Raw genomic sequence first — 15,217 nt, forward strand, 5'->3', positions numbered from 1 at the left:
TACTTTTAGACTTCGGCCACTTGAGCTAGTCTCCCTAACAAGTATAAATAGTTTTTTTCTATCTATCCCATTGCCTTCCACCTCGAAAACTTCCACCAAATCACCCCTTACCTTTTGAATTCCAGGGAATACAACCTTAGTTTGTGTGATTTCTCATCAGAAATTAGAGTCCAGTCATCATTCTGCTGAACCTGCATTGCACTCCCTCCAAGACCAATGTATCCTTCCCGTGATATGGTATCCAGGACAATACTTAGTACTCCGTGGGTTGGCTTAAGCAGAGGTTTGTATAGCCAAACCAGGATTTTATTTGTCTTTTATTTGATTCCATATGAAAGCCATCTCCATGACTATATACAGACATCCAAACCTACCCATGAGATTTTAATGACCTATACACATGGACCTCCACCATTTCTTGCTTTCCACCATTTAGAAAGATCCTGTTCCATGCTTTTTAAGTCCAGTATTGACGACCTCAACTGTCTTGACTGGAGTTCATGAGAAAGTGAGGACTGCAGATGCTGGAGATTAGAGCTGAAAAAGTGTTGCTGGAAAAGCGCAGGTCAGGCAGCATCCAAGGAGCAGAAGAATCAACGTTTCGGGCATGAGCCCTTCCTGAAGAAGGGCTCATGCCCAAAACGTCGATTCTCCTGCTCCTTGGATGCTGCCTGACCTGTTGCGCTTTTCCAGCAACACTTTTTCAGCTCTGGAGTTCATGTGCCAATTTTGCTCAGTAAGCTAATGCTTTCATCCTTACAATTTTCCTCATCTTAATACCATTAGCAAATTTGGATATACAACTTGCAACCCCATCATCTAAGTAGTTAATACATACGGTGAGCTGTTGAAATGTCAACATGGATCCGAGAGATATGGATAATCACGTGCTGTCAATTACAGTCTTATTATTTTCTGGTTCCTGCTTCTCAGGTCAACCATTTGGCTTAAGTTCCATGAGGTTCAACTTTAAATAACAGTTTCTTACAAGGAACTTGATTAAATGTTGACTGAAAACCCATATAAATAATAATTCATAGACCTGAGTCACCTCTTCACTGTATATTCAATCAGTTTGTCAGGCATGACTTACCCTTTAAAAATCTACACAGGCTCTGAACAAATAACATGTTTCACTGTGTTTAGTCACGTGATCCTCACAACAGACCTGCATAAGCTCCCAACAAAAATGTTAGACTAAGTGGTCAATTTTTCTTTTGCTTGCCTATCGTGAGATTCAGTCTAAAGAAACAATACCAATATCACAAGAACTCTGGAAGATTATATTTAGGACACCAACAATAGAGTCAAAGAGATGTACACCACAGAAACAGACCCTTTGGTGCAACTCGTCCATGCCAATCAGATATCCTAACCTAATCTAATTTCTTTTGCCAGCACTTGGGCCATGTCTCTCTAAACTCTTCCTGTTCATATACCCATTCAGATACCTCTTAAATGCTGCAATTATACCAGCCTCCACCACTTCCTCCGGCAGCTCATTCTATACACACACCAACCTCTGCATGAAAAAGTTGTCCCTTAGGTCCCTTTTATCTCTTTCACCTCTCACTCTAAATCTATTCCCTCCAATTCTGGACTCCCTCACCAGAGGGAACAAATCTTGTCTATTTATCCCATCAATGCCCCTCATGATTTTATAAACCTCTATAAGGTCACCCCTCAGCCTCTGACACTCCAGGGAAACAGCCCCAGCCTATTCAGCCTCTCCCTATAAAACAAACCCTCCATTCCTAGCAACATCCTTGCAAACCTTCTCTGAATCCTTTCGCGTTTGTTCTTACCTACTTGCTTTAAAACTCAGAGATGGAAACAATCTGATCCAGCCACTCTTCAGTCCCATCATTTTCTCCATTACTGTTATTTTGCTTTTTCTCTAGCCACTGAATTCATTCCACATCCAGGTGACAGACTTAAGTTGAACTATATCGTTTGCAACCTTGACGTCATCCTGACCATGTCCATGACCTCATGAAGATTGCCTGTTTCCACCTGCATGTTGTTATAACTTAACCTCATCCCATTTCAGCTCATCTGCTACTAAAGCTCTCATCTTGCCTGTTACCTCCTAACCTGACTATTTTAATGCACTACTCTTCAGACTCCTAAATTCTAATCTCCTATGCTCAGTGACTATTATTGGTTCCTGATTAAGAAATGTATGGATTTTAAAATTCTCATTTTGTTTTCAAATGCTTTGTAGCCTCATCCTTCTCTATCCCTAACCTCTTCAAGACCAGCTAAAATAAATATTCAACATGTCCGTCCTTTCTTTATTTTTATTTATATCATTTATCAGATTCTAATGGGCCCTCGAATGTCCTGATTGTTTCTCTGAATTGTGAAAGATATGCATGTTGATTTTGATATTACTTACAGGTTTCTTTTCCCATTCCTTTTTTGTAGTTATTACCACTTGCTTTGTCATTTTTCTGACTTTGTTGTGTCTCTCCCAATGTCAGGATATTAGCTCGATTTATAAGTTTTACCTGGTTAGTCATTCATGGTGGGTTTCTTTTGCCAGGCAGAGTGTATACTTTCCATTGATCTTGTATCCTGTTACCAACAGACAGACTTGTCCCGTTTACTGTGGACAGTCTCAATCTCAGCTCATTAAATCCTAGAATCTTACTGTTTGTTTCTCTATTTTAAACACACCTTGAATCTTGTTCATATTAAGATCACTGCTTGATGAACATTGCTGTTAAGTAAACCAAATGATATGCCTTCTGCTGGTTCTAGGGTATACCGTTATAGAAAATCATATCACATTCAAGAGATTTGCTACTTTCCTGACATAAGCTTATATGTTTATCCCAATCTATATAAATGTTAAAATTCCCATTAAACTACTTCACTTTTGTTACATGTTTTTCTAATCTCCATTTTTACAAATTATTTTTGCAGCTACTACCATGGAGCGTATACATAACTTCCAATGAGGTCTTAATATCCTTTCCATTTTACTAAAAGTCTATTTTGCCTACTAAAACATCTCATTACATCATCTCTCCTTACTGCGATTTCACACTCAATACTAAGACCACCTTTTCCCCTCCAACATCACAACCTGACCATTCAGCAACCATGTCTCAGTCATGAATGCCATTTCACATCGTCAAAGTTGAATCTATGCCCACAATTCAATTTCTTCCTGGTATGTTATAGTTTTGTACAAAGAACATATATTTGCACTCAACTCCAATATTGTTCTCGAACATAGAACAGTACAGTACCTTTCAGCCCTCAATGTTGTGCCTGACCTTTAATCCTACTCCAAGATCAAACTAAGCTACATACCCTTCATCTATGGTCCATGTGCTGATCCAAGAGTCGCTCAAATGTCCCTTATGTATCAGACTCTATTACCACCGCTGGCAGTACTTTCCATGCACCCTCTGCTCTCGGTGTAAAGAACCGACCTCTGACATCTCCCCAAACCATTCTCCAATCATCTTAAAAATATGCCCCCTTCATGATAGCCATTTCTGCCCTAGGAAAAGTCTGACTATTCATTCTATCTCTGCCTCTCATCATCTTGTACACCTCTATCAAGTCAACTGTCATCCTTCTTCGCTCCAATGAGGAAAAGCCCTAGCTCCCTCAACCTTTGTTCATAAGACATTCCTCCAGTCCAGGCAGCATCTTGGTAAATCTCATCTGCACCCTCTCAAAAACTTCTACATCTTTTCTATAATGAAGCGACGAGAACTGGACACACTGCTCCAGAAATGGTCTAACCTGGGTTTTATAGAGTTTCAGCAAAACCTCGCAGCTCTTAAACTCAAACACCCTGCTAATGAAAGCCAACACACCATAGGCCTTCTGAACAACCCTATCGACTTGGGTGGCAGCTTTGAGGGATCTATGGACATGGCCCCCAAGATCCCTCTGTTCCTCTACATTGCCAAGAATCCTGCCTTTAACCCTGCAATCTGCATTCAAATTTAACCTTGCAAAATGAATCACTTCATACTTTTCCAGGTTGAACTCCATCTGCCACTTCTCAGCCCAGCTCTGCATCCTGTCAATGTCCTGTTGCAATCTACAACAGCCCTCCACACTATCCATCACACCAGCAAACTTCATGACTCACTTCCTCATCCAACTCATTTATAAAAATCACGATGAACAGAGGTCCCAGAACTGACACCTGCAGAACACCACTGGTCACCAAGCTCCAGACTGAATAGTTTCCATCAACTACCACCCTCTGTCTTATATGTGCTAGCTAATTCTGTATCCAGACAGCTACATTTCCCTGTATCCCATGCTTCCTTACTTTCTGAATGAGCCTACCATGGGGAACCTTCTCAAAGGTCTTACTAAAATCCATATACACCACATCCATGGCTCTACCTTCAAAGTACTTTGTCACATCTTCAAAGCATTCAAGAAGGCTTGTGAGGCATGACTTATCTCTAACCAAACTACGCTTTTCAAGTAATCCATAAATCCCAGGATTATCCCTGTTCTCTTTCTTGAACAAGGGAATAATATTTGCCATCTTCTAATCATCTGGCACGAGAACTTCTATGCACTTATTTTAAACCTTTTAATTTTCCCTTTGCTTGTAGTGCTTAAAGCATAAATTGTAACTTTGACTTTTATAACTTTTGCTATGAGCTTCATCTTTGAAAGGCTGGTGTGCTAGAAGAGATGATAATCACCAAACCTACAACGCCAAGCTACCGGATTTCCCACCTATCCTGCAAGAATTTATAAATATGATTTTCAATCACTGAAGAACCATTTCTTGCAGTGGTTTCTTGAACTCAACATGACCAAGGCCACAGAGGAGACCGCAACATTTCATGGCATAGATGCTAGGGATGTCTCGTGTTCTTTCACAAAAAAATAATGTTCCATGTTTATGGCACTCTGTACCTGCGATGTTGGCATAAAGCCATGTACACGCTTTCTCAGTAGCAAGGCGGCTTGTAATACCTTCGGCTGTGCTCAGCACCTATTTAAAAATAAGACTTCATTACTTTTAAACATCACCAGTGATTCAAATAGCAGAAACGCAATTCAAATGCTTTATAGAGGGAGGCGGGGATAGCAACACTAAGACGAGAAGAGGGAGGACAGCTGAGTAGAGGGCACAGTACTAGTGATGGTGAATTAATCACAATGAGAAGAGGGCAAAGGCACACAGATAAACAGTATCTAACAGACATCAAAACTACAAGCACATTTTCAACTATAACTGTCTCATCCAGGAAGTTGCACTAAGATCTCACACACTTTCCAAAGCAGAAGGACTTGCAGAATGTTTTGATGAGTTGGCATTCACACACAGTGGAAATTGAAAAATTCCACAAAGACACTGTAGTCCTAAATGTTTATAAATCACTGCTAAGACAGCAGCAGGCCCCATCATAACAAATTCTGGAAGGAGATCAAGGCCTCGGTCATGATCCTGAAGAGTTCCAGAATAACTCAAGGGTGAATAGCTGTTAGCGGAGACTGTTAGTGTCCAACAATGGGTTGTGTGTAGTAGCAGACTATGCAATAACAAGTGCTAAAGTAATTGAACTTGATAGTGAGTCCAGAAGGCTGCAGGGTCCCCAAGTAGTAAACGAGGTGTTGTCTTCCAAATTAAGCTTCGCTGCAGCAAGCCTGAGACAGAGACATTGGCTAGGGAGCAGGCTGGTGTGTTGAAGTGGCAAGCAACTGCGGGCAGAACGTAGGCATTCCGTGAAGTGGTCACCCAGTCTACACTTGGTTTCCCCAATGTAGAGGAGACTGCATTGTGAGCAGTACACTAAGATTGTGTGAAGTGCAGGTAAAGTGCTGCTTCACCTGGAAGGTATGTTTGGGCCCTTGGAAACTGAGGAGGGAAGAGGTAAATGGGCAGGTGTTACACCTTTGGCGATTGCATGGTAAGGTACTGTGGGAGGGTGTTGGGAGTGAAGGAAGAGTGGACCAGGGTGTCCCAGAGAAAATGACCCCTGTGAAAGGCAGGTAAGGGATGGGAGGGGAATATGTGCCTGGAGGTGGCAGAAATAGCAGTTAATGATCTTCTGAATGTGGATGCAGGTTGGATGGTAGGCAAGGACAAAGGAAATCCTATCACTGCTGCCGGAGGGAAGAGAGGGAGTGAGGGCCAAAGCGCAGGAGATGAGTTGGACCTGGTTGAGGGCCCTGTCAAGGGGTTCTGACCTGAAGAAAATAGAAGAATTAAAAGAGAAGTTGTTTAGGGTAAGGATGAGCTCAGTCAGGTGGAGGAGGATGGTGTTGGGACGGCTCAGGCCTTTGTTCCAGAAATGAGGGGAATGAGCATGTAGAGGGATTGCCTTCCATGGTAAACAGGAGGTAGCTACAGTCTGCATTTTGGAAATTCCAAAATTGGCATAAAGTATCAGAGGAATCGGGGAAGTACATGGGCAGGGACTGGACCACGGAAGAAAAGACCGAGTCAAAGTAGAGAGGGTATTCCTAAGTAGGATATTTTGCAGTTGTTATCAAAATGTTTTATTCTATTTTCAACAAATGAATCTGGCTACTAAATAAAACCATAAACAAACAATATAAAATGAAAAAAAAATCACCAGCTAATGGGGGAATTTAAGATCATGACTCTAGGATGCTCTTAAATGCACTGAGCTTGCTGGGGATTCCCGCCTCAAAACCTTTTCCACTTGCTTCAGAAGACTGGTAGTTAAAACTGAGACCACTTCCAAGTTCATTTCAGTAATTCTCCCCAGTAACAAAGTAGCAGTCTCACATTTGATGCTCCCACTGTGGAGCAGAAATATATCATGATCAGGCATCTATAGTGGGATCAAGTGCAGGCCAACACAACCATTCCTGAAACCTTCCACCTCAACAAAAGCAATGCCAGTCACAACTGTTCCCAATGGCAGAAGAGTCTAAACAGAGAACCTAGATTTATAAAAATTGGTAAAAGGAATGAAAGTTATTGTTACACAACAGTTTGCAATCTGGAATGCACTGTCTAAAAGGCTGGTGGAACCAGGGAACTGGAGAATTATTTGCTAAGAAAATCTTTTGAAGATTGTGGAGAAAGAGCAGGAGACGGGAACTAATTGGGTAGCTGCCTCAAAAAGCCAGTATGGCACAATGGGCCAAATGGCTTCCTTCTGTACTGTATGAGTCTATGGTGAGTTGAACCAGGTGACATAAGAGGAAGCAAGTAGTGCTTTTGGCTAAAGAATGGGAGTGATATTTGAAGATCAGAGGATACAGTTTGGGTCAGAATTAGCAAATTTCCAGGGAGAGAGAAAGGGGAACACAGGACAAGGGGCACAGTATCTGTTATAATCCTGATTGAGTAGCCATGATTTATCAATATTTAGCTCATAATCCAGCTCTCAACAAGCAGGAAGCAAAAACAATATGAATTATGAATAACGGTGGAAAGCCAAGTACAATGCAATAAGATACTGGAACATACACAAGCTTAATGTCCACTGCTATTCATCAGGGTACTCTCAGGTGTCTTGATCTATATCTTCATATAGCACAGTGCCTCATTAACTCTCAATAAAATGTTTGACCAGGTACCTAATTCTTTGGCATTGCTGGTAAATTCAGCTTCACTGCATTCCCTGGCAGTCTGTATTTAGCATTTATGTTAGAAATTTACCTTGTGCTCATGGACATTAAGAATTCCCATGGTTCAGGCCCCGGAGATCTCTGGTGACTAATTTTCTCTGTTTTGGGTGAGTTTAAAGCTGCACCAAAATGATTCAGGTATAAGTTAATGAGATTGCCAGAACCTGCTTGGGCTGGGACCAGAAACAGAAAGTGTTCTCTACCTACCAACCCTCAGGATACAGAATAATTTGAAAAGTTAACAAACCGAGGCAGATGTCTCTCCTGGAAGTAGAACCCTAATTGCTTCTGGTCCTTTTCTGGTACAGAATCTGTAAAGTTGAAGAAAAAAAAAATACTTCAGAAATACTTTAATAATTCTAAATTTGGATCCAAATATCAGATCAGAGCATCAGATGAAATCCCTATGTCAAGCCATTGGAGGGCTTGAGCCTTCAGGCAGGACCTTCAGGTGAAGAATGCATCCCCCTTGTCTTTTCTTACACCATTATGCAGGTTTTTGTTCAAAACGGGAAATGATCACTGAACCTATACAATACACACACTATCACTCTGATTGTAGGTGCTTACTCTCTGCCTTTGATAATAGCCTGCTTGCCTTCGTCACAGAGTTCACATATCACACTTTCAAGTAGCTCAGGTAGATTGGTTTTCTCATCCTTCATTGCATTTTGCAGCTTTGTTGTCCCATGCTTGACTAGCTCAGACACCAAACTCGCCCTAGGAAAGAATAGGCAATAATTGAGCTTACTCTCATTGTTAAATGCTTTAAAGGAGGTCACCTTGAATATAAAATTTAAACCTATTTGTTTTATTAAAAAGTCACCTGCCCTAAGTCCCATCTTGAACACATGATCAAATTCATACAGAGGAGAATGGTGACAATATACAAGATAAGATTAAAGTTTTCAGAACTGTAAACGTTGTACACTTTGGTTGGAAGAATAAGGCAGCCACATACACCTTGGAAAACAAATGTCCAAATTTGATGGATGAGAAGGATGCAGGAACATGCGTTACAAAGTCAATATTTTAAAAGAAATCAAAGAATTTAGTTTAATTGAAAAGCAGAAGACAAGTCACAAGGCAAAACATGTGGCCTCTGACATCCTCCAGTAGCCACAGCATTTTGTATGTTTGGTCTGATTGAGCTTCTAGTTAACAGTGACTTCCTGAAAGACTCAACCTTGGTTATGCTACTGAATATGAAATGGTTGTCATTATCTGAATGTTACTTGTCACCCAAACCTGATCGCTGTTCAGGCCTTGCTGCAAGCAAGCACAAACTGCTTCATTAACTGAGGAGGTGTGAATAAAACTTACATCAGTCAGTCTTACATTGATGGTGAACAAACTATTGGAGAGGATTCTGAGAGACAGGATTTACGATTATTTGGAAAAACATAGTTTGACTAGAGATAGTCAGGTCATGTCTCACCAGCCTTTTGAAAACTTTCAGGATGTGACAAAACACAGAATACAGGGTTAAAGGCGGGATTCTTGGCAGTGTGGAGGAACCGAGTGATGTTGGGGTCCATGTCCATAGATCCCTCAAAGTTGCCACTTAGGGTTGTTAAGGCGGCGTATGGTGTGTTGGCTTTCATTAACGGGGGGTTTGATTTTAAGCTTACGCAAGGTTATGCTGCATCGCTTTAAAGTCCTGGTTAGACCACATTTGGAATATTGCGTTCAGTTCTGGTCGCCTTATTATAGGAAGGACGTGGAAGCTTTAGAGAGGGTGCAAAGGAGATTTACCAGGATCTGTCTGGACTGGAGAGCATGTCTTATGAAGAAAGGTTAGAGCACTCAGGCTTTTCTCATTGGAGGGAAGAAGGGTGAGAGGTGACGTAATAGAGGTGTACAAGATGATGACAGGCATAGATAGTGTGGATAGGCAGAGACTTTTTGCGAGAAATGGCTATCATGAGGGAGCATAATTTTAAGGCGTTTGGAGTAAGGTTTAGGGGAGATGTCTCAGGTTAGTTCTTTACACAGAGTGGTGGGTGAGTGGAATGCACTGCCAGCAGTGGTGGTTGAGTCAGATACTTTAGGGATATTTAAACGACTCCTGGATAGGCATGAGTGATAGTAAAATGAAGGGTATGTCGGTTAGCTTGATCTTAAGAGTAGGATAAAAGATCGGCATAACATCAACGGCTGAAGGGCCTGTACTGTGCTGTACTGTCTACATTTAATGTAACTGAAATTGTGAAATAAAATCCCTACTTCTGATTTCTGCAGGTAGATCATGGATGAATAGCTGAAGATGCTTGGGCTTGGAATATTACCTTGTGTAACTTGGGTTCTTGTGGCACATTGGTAGTATCCCTAACTCTGAGCCAGCAGGGCTAGGTTCAAGTCTCCCTGTTCCAGAGGTGTGTAATAACATCCCTGACACAGGTTGATTATAAATTATGTGCATGAGCAACTCCTGCAGTGATATCCTGGGATTGACATGACTGACTTCCAAAAGTCATAACCATCTTCCCTTCTGCTGGATACGATAGCAACCAGAGGACAACTTTCCCAGATTCTCAATTACTTCAATCTTACTAAAGTGTCCTTGATGTCTCAATCAGTAAAATGCTGCCTTTACATCAAATGTAGTCAGTTTCACCATGATTCTGAAATCATTCAGCAATACCTAGCTGCAAACATATGGAGGTTTGGGGCAGGTGTTTTGTTCTTTACCCAGCAGTGGTGGATCGGTGGGGACTTCTAGTGTGTATCATTGTGGAGGCTGTTTCAATCTTTATATTGGAAAAGACAGTAGGATATATCACAGGCCTCTTATAGTACCTGTGTATTCCTTCTAGTAAGTCTGTGACTAGCGGTGTGCCACAAGGATCAGTGCTTGGTCCAATGATTTTTGTCACTTATATAAATGATTTGGATGTGAACATAGGAGGTATGGTTAGTAAGTTCGTAGATGACACTAAAATTGGAAGTGTAGTGGACAACAAAGATCATCTCTGAATAGAATAGAATGGGATCTTGATCAGATGGGCCAACAGGCCAAGTAGTGGCAGATGTGAGCTGGATTTCGATAAAGCCAAGTGCTACATTTTGGAAAGGCAAATCAGAGTATGACTTATATACTTAATGCTAAGGTTATGGAGAGTGTTGCTGAACAAAGAGATCTTGGAGTGCAGGTTCACAGTTCCTTGAAAGTGAGTGCCAGGTAGATAGGATAGTGAAGAAGGCTTGCTGTTATTGGTCAGTGCATTGAGTGGGGGTTGGGAGGTCTTGTTATAGCTGCACAGGACATTGATTCGACCACTTTTGGAATACGGTGTACAATTCTGGTCTCTACTGAATGTTGTGAAACTTAAAAGGCTTCAGAAAAGATTTACAAAGATACTGCCAGGGTTACAGGATCTGAGCTATATTGAGAGGCTGAATAGGCAGGGGCTATTTTCCTGGGAGTGTCAGAGACCGAGGGGTGACTTCATAGAGGTTTATAAAATCATGAGGGGCATGGAGAGGGTAAGTAGACAAGGACTTCTCTCCAGGGTGGGGGAGTCCAAAACTAGAGGGTATAGGTTTAGGGTGAGAGGGAAAAGGGACCCAAGGGGTCACCTTTTCATCGAGAGGGTGGTGTTTGTACAGAAGGTGCTGCCAGAGGAAGTGGCGGAGGCTGGTACAATTACAACATTTAAAAAACATCTGGGAGGGTATATAAATAGGAAAAGTTTAAAGGGATATGGATCAAATGCTGGCAAATGGAACTAGATTTATTTAGGGTATCTGGTCAGCATGAACAAGTTGGAACAAACTGTCTGTTTCCAGGCTTTTATATCTCTATGACTCTAATGTAACTTTAATAGGAAGATAACCAGAATAGGCCCATTAAGGGTGCAAGACTCGCCCCTCCATATGCATTAGTGAATGTATTTTGTTAAAAATGGATGGTTTCAAGTGTCAGCGCTTCTGCACTCGACAGAGTTTTAAATATATATTGATAATATAGCATTGTAAAGATATGCATTATTTCCTGCAAAAGGTATCTGAAATATGGCATTTTTAAACTTTTTCTGTCATATTAAGTAGTATTATTGCTTACTTGATGTGCTTTACACAGTTTGATCCAACTCTTTCAGCCACAAACTCAACTGTTTTGCGAAGAGATGGTGGTTGATTGTGAAAGAAGGCCTCTTCCAATTTCACCTAACCAGCAATCAGAAACATAACATTAAGCACTTGGTGTAAGTGATCTCCTCCAGCAGGAGGTATTGCTTCTGCTTTGATTTATGGTCATGCTGCAAAAAGCAATCTGTACCATGAGAGAGCAGCATTTCCACAGATGCTGGGAAACTTGGTAGACCCAAGAACATGCAAGGAACCACTGAGCCCGTCATCCAATAGCACTTATTGAAATGTGAATGATTGTGCATGTTTATCTAGGGTTACGTGAAAACACTGGAGACAACACATCTACTATGTACGAGAACAGATACTTGTCTTTACTGGAAGAAAATGGTTGACAATCTGAGGTACTGAAACAAAGGAAATAAGGCAAACCTATTTGAACAGACACCAAAATATAGCAGACATTTAATGCAGAATGTCAACATAAAACAATTGAGACACTGTCTTGTAGTAGGCCCTTGGCAGAGGATTCCTGCGTTCAACATTACCTGGAGTTTCTGCTGTGATTGTACCAAAGTCGGTACTGAAGGTTCTGCTGCAGTTGGTGTGATCTTTCTCATGTACCCTCCATTTTTAACCCCACTACCAGCAACGTAGGAAGCCAACAGCTTGCGCAGCTCACCTGCAACACAAGACCTAATGAAACATCTGAGCATGGCTTACATGAATTGGCACAACTTGTTAGTGGTTAACTATCACACATTTTGGTCAGCATGAACAAGTTGGAACAAACTGTCTGTTTCCAGGCTTTTATATCTCTATGACTCTAATGTAACTTTAATAGGAAGATAACCAGAATAGGCCCATTAAGGGCGCAAGACTCGCCCCTCCATATGCATTAGTGAATGTATTTTGTTAAAAATGGATGGTTAGCAGGTTTGTGGTAAATAAATTAGATAAACTAATGAATGGAATGTTAGAACAGCAAATACATGTGAGAGCTTGCAGTTTGCATGGTTTCTGATCACATTATGCTTCCACGGAGATACACTTAAGAGAAATTAAACACTGTGGCAGGAAAAGATTCAAGTGAGAAAGCTATAACAGGCCATCAACTAAGCAACAGACTGTGGAGCTGCCTTACTGAAAGTGTAGTTTCTAACAAGAGTCACAGTTAATGGACGAAGTAGAGCAACATTTTTGTTTTAATTACTGGGGAGGGATATGAAGTCAAAATAGGAAGACAGAGTTCAGATGCAGATCTACCAAAACCTAATCAAATGGAAGTGGCTAACGGGATTCTGTTCCAAAAGTGAAAAGTGAATATTCATTTGTAAAATAAGATTGAAACCAAAACTAATTTAGTACATCAATGCCATACTAAAAAGTATGAGCTTAGTTTCCCAGAGAAAGGAAAACAAAACCAATGTTTCCTTGGATCTTAGATCTAGACAATGTGCGTCAACTTGAGTTTAGATTACTTAGTGTGGAAACAGGCCCTTCGTCCCAACAAGTCCACACCAACCCACCGAAGCGCAACCCACCCAGACCCATTCCCCTACATTTACCTCTTCACCTAACACTACGGGCAATTTAGCATGGCCAATTTACCTAACCTGCACATTTTTTGGATTGTGGGAGGAAACTGGAGCACCCAGAGGAAACCCACGCAGACACGGGGAGGATGTGCAAACTCCACACAGAGAGTCGCCTGAGGCGGGAATTGAACCCGGGTCTCTGGCACTGTGAGGCAGCAGTGCTAACCACTGTGCCACCGGGCCGCCCACTGAGTTGTCATATACCACACCATCTCGGAAGCCCTAATGGTAAAGTGACTTGTGATACACTAATAAAATAAGAGGGGTGCCTTAAAATATCACTTTTAAATAATCTATGGCCTCTGTTTCCTTGTTCTCAATGCTAATGTCATCTTTGAAAAACATTGTAAGTCAATTAAATGTGACTTAAAAGCAGAAAACACCAATACATTAACTATTTATCTTTTCATTGATGTTGCCTGAATATTTTTGACATTTGTTTATATTTTAGATTTTGCATCTACAGCATTTTGGTTTTGTAGTCACAAATGACTTCTTTTTCAACATTTATTGGGTCATGCTAACCCTGAACCTTAGTTTAACTGTTAAAAACAACTTTACAGTTTTCAGTCACACTCTATCCTCTTACTTCACAATACAGATGCAACAGTTTACTTTTTCAGAATGTCTCTTGGACCTAGTAATTATTAAGTTGATTACAGTCACAATCATTTACAGCACAGGTGATGGTCATGCAGCCCTCTAAAACAAACCAGTCAGTTTGTCCTTTGTCCTGTTTCATTCCCATAAACATGCAAAGTGTATTTCACTCAAATTCCTATGCAAGCTCCTTTTGAAATCATTAATTATATCAATTTATCACTCTCATAAGCAATGAATTCCAAATAATTACAACTTACCATGTTAAATAGCTCTCCCTCATAATCCCCTGTATCTCTTCCCCCAACCTTAAATGCATGTCCCTTCCTACTTGTACTATCCATCTGGATAGGCTAATCTTTGTTTACCTTATGTAAACCCGGTACAATCATGTACACCTCAATGTAACCACTCTTTTTGAAATGCCTTCACAATAGAACACAAAATGAATTCCAGATGTGCAGTAGCAGACAGATCAAGCAAATGTCTATATAATTTTCTATCTTTAGCACCACCTCCTCTAACCCATCTTCCAATGTTGAGAACATACTCACTCAGATAAGGACAGCAAAGATACAGTAGTTGTTGGTCAACCAGTGGGATGGAATCCTGTAAAAGGAAAAGCACACACCATGCTCAGTCTAACTTGATACATTTCTTGGATATGGACCTCTATTATAAATTACGCAGCTCAGGGTGAAATTGTTTTGAAAATAGATCTTTTTGTTGTCCATTTGGCTTATTATAGCACCAATCATTGAGAATCCACAAACAGAATAGACTCATAAGTTCTTTCTTTAAATATTATAAACAAATTAATATATATATTAAAAAGGCTGCAATAAAATGCCAAAAATTGTCTGACATTACAACTGAGAGATGGGAGATCATTGCACTGTCAGCATTCGCTCAACAACACTAAACAGTAACAGTGCATCATCTGATTTTCCTTTTTTCATATCTTTCAAAAGCTGTGGGGTGTTTTGCTGGCAGAGCCAGTGCTTGTTGCCTAACCTAAGTGGCCCCTAGACCATGATGATGAACCATCTTCTTGGGGTGGGCCTACAGGGTGTAGGTACACCTACAGCATTAATGGCCCTGGAATTCTAAGATTTTGACACATAGACAATGAAGATATAGCAATATAGCTCCAGTTCAGGACTCTATTTGGCATGGTGGTGTCACTTGCAGATGGAGGAGTTTCCATCTGCACTCTGTTCTTCTTGGTGGTAGACAACTCAGCTTTAGGTACTGTCAAAGTCGTCTTCATAAGTTGCTACCGTACATGCTTTTGATAGCAGAGATGACGGGAGTGAATTGTTCATGTT

At 40.8% G+C, this 15,217-nt stretch overlaps 1 protein-coding gene across 2 annotated transcripts in view; it reads right to left on the reverse strand.

Annotated features, from left to right (window-relative positions):
• The window catches only part of cdan1 (codanin 1), a 130,406-nt gene that overhangs the window by 21,148 nt on the left and 94,041 nt on the right, over positions 1–15,217 (reverse strand). For both annotated transcript variants that reach the window (XM_043698388.2, XM_043698387.2), the window contains exons 17-22: positions 14,444–14,498; positions 12,240–12,373; positions 11,666–11,769; positions 8,173–8,322; positions 7,850–7,913; positions 4,909–4,987 (exon numbers count right to left, since the gene is read on the reverse strand). In XM_043698388.2, coding sequence (XP_043554323.2) covers positions 4,909–4,987; positions 7,850–7,913; positions 8,173–8,322; positions 11,666–11,769; positions 12,240–12,373; positions 14,444–14,498 — 586 coding nt within the window. The remainder of the gene's footprint in view (positions 1–4,908; positions 4,988–7,849; positions 7,914–8,172; positions 8,323–11,665; positions 11,770–12,239; positions 12,374–14,443; positions 14,499–15,217) is intronic.

The sequence above is a fragment of the Chiloscyllium plagiosum genome, unplaced genomic scaffold (genome assembly GCF_037043375.1).
Source record: "Chiloscyllium plagiosum isolate Xiang-an unplaced genomic scaffold, Cpla_swu_hap1 HiC_scaffold_8, whole genome shotgun sequence".
NCBI lineage: Eukaryota > Metazoa > Chordata > Chondrichthyes > Orectolobiformes > Hemiscylliidae > Chiloscyllium > Chiloscyllium plagiosum.